Source organism: Trachinotus anak, unplaced genomic scaffold (assembly GCF_046630095.1).
Source record: "Trachinotus anak isolate AG129_WGS33_773 ecotype Australia unplaced genomic scaffold, CSIRO_AGI_Tana_v1 ptg000005l, whole genome shotgun sequence".
Taxonomy (NCBI): domain Eukaryota; kingdom Metazoa; phylum Chordata; class Actinopteri; order Carangiformes; family Carangidae; genus Trachinotus; species Trachinotus anak.
The window spans coordinates 9,347,701-9,353,344 of record NW_027273856.1 but is presented as its reverse complement, the minus strand read 5'-3'; the positions used below and the strand labels follow the sequence as shown (position 1 = coordinate 9,353,344).

At 39.4% G+C, this 5,644-nt stretch overlaps 1 protein-coding gene across 1 annotated transcript; it reads left to right on the top strand.

Moving 5' to 3' along the window:
- Positions 1-2,013: 2,013 nt before the first annotated feature.
- Positions 2,014-5,233, top strand: LOC139621604 (uncharacterized). The gene is made up of 2 exons (XM_071478273.1): positions 2,014-3,150; positions 4,101-5,233. Exons 1-2 carry the CDS (start codon positions 2,865-2,867, stop codon positions 4,514-4,516), a joined length of 702 nt encoding a protein of 233 aa, XP_071334374.1. The 5' UTR covers positions 2,014-2,864; the 3' UTR covers positions 4,517-5,233.
- Positions 5,234-5,644: the final 411 nt, after the last annotated feature.

Below are 5,644 nucleotides of genomic sequence, written 5' to 3'. Positions count from 1 at the left end.
CTCCACCCCTAAGAGAGTGAGATGAGTAGCAAGGGAAAGAGAGGGAGGGAGGGATAGGGCAGGAAGAGCTGACTGGGGACGCCTTCCTCCTCTTGCTGCTGTTGTGGGATCAGTAATCGGAGTGGAAAAACCTAAAGACAATCACCAGGCTCTGAGATCAAAGTCTTGTCCAAAGTGCCTGGTGGTTTGTCATTACTGAACAGAAGTGGGCAAAGATAAAAGGCTCAACATTGCAGTAATGTCAGGAAAAGAGCTGAGCAGGAAAACTGGACTTCATGTATTTGTACTCTATTAAATGGACACATGCCTTCTAAAACCACAGTACCACATACTACATCTGAAAATGAGACGGACTTGGACCAGAAGAGCTGAAGAAATTCTGGCCTTTCATAAAAAGTACAGATGAGAGTGTCTTAGTAAGGTATTGGAGCACAATTAACAGCTCCAGTGCTGCTCTGCATAGATACTATAAGTCTCTGAACTCTACTGAAGGGATCAACACCATTCTTCCAGAAGATGTTCCCTCGTTTGATGTTTTGATGTTGGTGGTGGAGAGCAGAGTCTAACATGTCAGTTCAAAATCCCCCATAAGTGTTTCACTGGGATTCAAATCATTTTCATCCTCATCAAACCAGTAAGTGACCCTGTGGATGGGGGCATTGTCATCCTGGAAGAGACCACCCCCATCAGGATAGAAATGTTTCATCACAGGAAAAAGGTGATCACTCAGAATGACTTTGTATTGATTTGCAGTGACCTTTCATTCAGACCTGTACCATCCTCTTGGTGTACGCCACACATGCACTTGCCCACTTCTCAAGAACATGGTTAAGAATAATCACTTTCTTCCACATCTCTACAGAACCACAATTGTGGTTCTTGAACTTTCAAATGTGCATTCATCTTTGCAGTGAGGGTTTACCACTGCAGCTCTACTATAATAACCCTCTCTATGTAAATGAAGATAGACTGTTGTTGCAGACACAGTCCTATCATGTCCTTCATTCACACTGATCTTTTGTTTTCCTTACATATCACACCAATGCACGAGTGTCACGGTCATCTAATGTCCTGCCCTGTTTACTGACGTCTTTCCCATAGATCTAAATGCAGATGTCACTTTAGTAGCTGGTGCCATTGAAGTTGAGGCATCTTTGTGACTGAAACTCCTGCCCCAACAATGAACCCTCTTTCAAAATCACTTAGATCTTTTCCATCTTTACATAAAATCAGAATCAACTGGGCCTGATCAGCATTTTTATACCTGCCAAAGAGCATGATGGGATGTTAACTGGTTAATTGTACCATGCAGTGCACCTGTGTGGAAGCATCTGCATTCGTTATATCTCTTAAATCATTTATTCAGGTTTTCCCTTTAGTTTGCCACCCGTCTGTATATACTGCTGTTTGCCTTTGTAAAGCAGTGTTGTATCTGTCTTGGACCTTGAGGTCTTTGTTAAGCACTTGGAAACTGTCCACACTTTCCCGCTGTTGGAACCTGGACAAAGCACAGATCCCTTGCCATAGTTCTTACCCCATCAAATATCCCTGTGATAGAGGTATAGTACTTTTCAATGAGCCATGCATTCTGTCGTGTTTAGGTAACTGACTTTTCAAGAGTGAAGAGTGGAGTGTTAAGCCTGGACCACCGTGCTGTCCATAATGTGAGTATAAACGTCTGTGCAGACAAGGAACATTTCAAGTTAATTCTTCACATACAGCACAGGGATCAGACGGTTTCAGTGACACCAGCATATTGTTCTTACTTTTAACACTTCATTACATTATTTGTTGTTTTTTTAAATTAATCTTCTATTCAACTTATCATCAGCTTATTTTATGGGTGAATTCATTACAATTTCGAAAGTAAGTAAATATCATTTGAAATAACAAGAATAAAAACATATACAGGAGAAACATTCTTAAAAAGCAAAAGCACAAATTGTGACAATGTCCCTCCAAATACAGCTAAACCTGTAGTTTTGCAGAGAGCCAGTAGAGGTTAGTAAAGAGCTGTGTTGCTAAAATCTGAACATTTGACAGGTTGTGTATTCTTTAATGCCTGAAAACATCAATCCTTCCAGTTCAGCCAAATTAGACCGGTGGTTTCTATGATACAGTGTTCAACGTATTGGTATTAAACATCATCATAGATTCTTCTATACTGGGACTTAATTCTCATAACATCACACATGTTTTCTTTTTAAAAAAACAGCATTTTTGTAATTTTAGAAAAATTACTTAATTGTTAAAATATTCAAATTTTTCTTGTAAATGAAATTATGACTTTATGATATTCTCAAAACTGAATTTATTTTATTTTTTTCTCAATATGGCCACAATACTGTCATAACATTACAACTTTTCTCTTTGATTTCCCTAACCATGGCACCAATACGTCATCAACACTCCACTGTAGTCCCGAGTTGTGTAATTAATAGAATCCTATCCATTTCCTTTTTATTAATTAGACTGCTTGATGATGACATCTGATGATGATGTATCACATGAGGCTGCAGTCATTATAGTCCAAATGACTGCTGTTGCTCATGACTAATGTTTTACTAAAGTCAAAGTGGAGTCTTTCCAGTCAGTGCATCAGCGCTGTGGTTGTCTGTCCAGAGCTGTGCAGGACTGCGGCTCATTACAGTCCATGGTAGAGTGTTTGTCAAAAGGAAGCAACATTCCTCAGCTTCAGAAGGAACTGCTTCACTAAGTCCTGACAGCCCCTGTGGTTCCTGCATACCTATTAGTGTACAGACCGTTACACTACTCTGCCAGATGGAAACTTCACCAGTGCTCTGACAGGAAAAGAAATAGATGCATGATCGTATCAGACTGGTTAGAAATAAAATAAACACAGAATGGTTCGAGGAGTCTGTCTGGGATTTTTTCATACAACGCTGGTCTTCCTCCTGCTGTGCTCTGTCACAGCCTTATTGCTGATGGATCACCGCAGCGATGCAGAGGATGACCAGGAGCTCAACAAAGCTATTTTGGAAATGCTACATATCAATAAAGTGTCTGCGAGCCATCAGGCCAAACCACATCCCTACATGAGGAGGGTCTATCTGCGCCTGGACTCACTTGAGGCTCAAGACTTTGGAAGGTCAGATGGAACGCTGGTGCAGAGTTTTCGGAGTGTTGTTGGTAAGGTACTATTTTTATTAGTACTATCAAATCTATTTAAAGAAAGAAAGCAATGCATTTCCTTTTTGACTGCCAGATGCAGTTGCACTACCAGATAAAAGACCAACAGTCTTCCATTACCAGGTACTCTACTTAGTGTACACTTTGTAATTTTAATGTTGATGATGCACTATTTTGGTGTAATGTATACAAGAAATTAATGTACTTTAAAGCTGCGTTCATTAATCTTTTTTTGTCATTCGGAGGCAGCAGAAAAAGCTGTTAACACAACAATGGCATACAGAATTTTCACCTTATAAAGTTGATGTTGCTGACATGTTAGGAAAAAGTTGCTTATTTACACAGCCAAGAGACAGAGCAACATTAGCATTCATTTGGAATGGTGTCTGTGTCTAATATTCACTCTCCATCTAGATATGTATTGATTAGTGCAGCTTTAATTGGAATAAGTTGTGGCTAAAAAGATTTGGGATGATAAATTGAGCAATAAATGACCAGAAATACTTATATGGATGCATCTTTAATTTTGTATCAGCAAGTTTTGCTATTGCTACATAGCCAATGTTAGCATTAACAGCTGTTTACATACCAGTCTTGCCAAGAGCTTTAGCCATCATTGTGTTGCCATTGTGAAGCCCTACTTCTTCAACGCAGACTGAACCGTAGAGTGACTTGTATCGGAAAGTGATGAGACGAGCCAACCAGGAGCTAGCTGGTTAGCATGCTAACTTCAGTAGAAAAAAAGGAAATGACGGAAATAGAAGCAAAACAAGATTGTTGCTTTCCTTCACTGAAGAAACCTCTTCACGAGTAAAGGAACAAAATTTGATGCTGAACTTGTAACGTTTCCTCTGGACTGTTAGTGCTAACATTAGCTAAGTAGCAACAGTACAACAAAGAAAATCCCGCCGTTAATTGATCCTTTTCTTTTTCTTCTATGGCTCACCCAGGTCCAGATGAGGCTCCTCCAGGCTGGATATGGTTCAATGTCAGCAGTCTGAACCCTTCCATGCTGGGTGCAGAGTTGGTTCTGTTCAGAAAAACCCTTCACCCCCGTCCCCTCAGTGTGACTGTCACCCTGCACAGTGTCACTGCTTCACAAGGAGCTCTGCAGGAGAGTCCCGCTCTGGAGGAGAGACTACTGACCCTGGACCAGCGGCCCTCATCTGGATATGACGTGTTTGATGTGTCAGCTGTTTTGGCTGTGAAGCCTGTGGAGATAGTGGGCTTTCAGCTGCGTTACACAGATGAGAGCGGGAGTCTGGTCCTTCATGAAGCCCTAACACAGAGTCTGTACTGTCTGAACAGAGGCTCTCTGAGTGAACCCTTACTGGTGCTTTACCAAGCGCACCCCCCCCACATCTAACGCACTGGGACCACTGTACAGTGTTAAAATGACATGTGAAGCTGATATTTTTTTATTACAACCTATGTAATCCATTCTTTTTTTACACCTCTGACATGTTGCATATTATGCAGAATGTTTCAGTAAAATGCAGTGAAAGTGCGTGAGGCTGAAGTTTGTATATTATTATTATTTTTTTACTTACTGGACTCGAGGAACTTGTAATGGGCATCTGTCTTTACTGTGTGGTGGCCTGTTCAAGTATCAGTATCAATGTCAGAGATGCACTATTATTATTATGATTATCATTTTGAAAACAAACAGACAAACAAACATCTCTTATTTTGAAAATGCTGGTGCTTCAGTGTCTGACTAGACACTGGTGGAGTTGATGCTGGTTATTACAATCATGACAGTTTACTGTCTGCCAGTGGACACAATGAGTTACTACAACACAACATTAAACTGAAGCAACAACAGTGCTACAATTGAAAACAGTTATTGATCATTAACAATATCTATTAGTCACTATCAGTATCTTTATTAGAAATGATACCAGTAACATTAGCATTTGTAACAGCTGCAATTAATACAGAGTTTTCTACAGATACAGATACAGATACAGTCTAGATACAAATGTAGTCTGTTAAGAGACACAGAATTGTTCTCATACTTCCTGTGAAAACTTTCAGCATAAAAGGTTTGTGACGGAATGATAAAAGTAATTATGAGTGGTCAAACTCATTAAATTAAAACTCCACATTCCTCATCGGGAATAATCAAATTTATATTAGCCTTCTTTTATTGTTATTATTATTATTATTATTATTGTTATTATCAAGAATCTCTTGAAGACACATCTCTTCCGAGAGCACCTCTTCTCCTAACACCTTTAATATCCTACCATGCCTAGACATCCCTATTATTATTATTAAAGCTATCATTACTGTTAAGTACAGAACACACAGTTCCTATATAGTAATTGTATAGATTTGTTTTTTTTTTCTGGTTTTATTTGTCCAGTTTTTGATCTCACTGAGATTTGTGTCTCCACCCAATACAATGGAGGTGAAAGAAATTTTGCTTGCATGATACAAGGTCAACATACCTATATTGACAGACACATATTCAGTCACTATTTTGTAACTC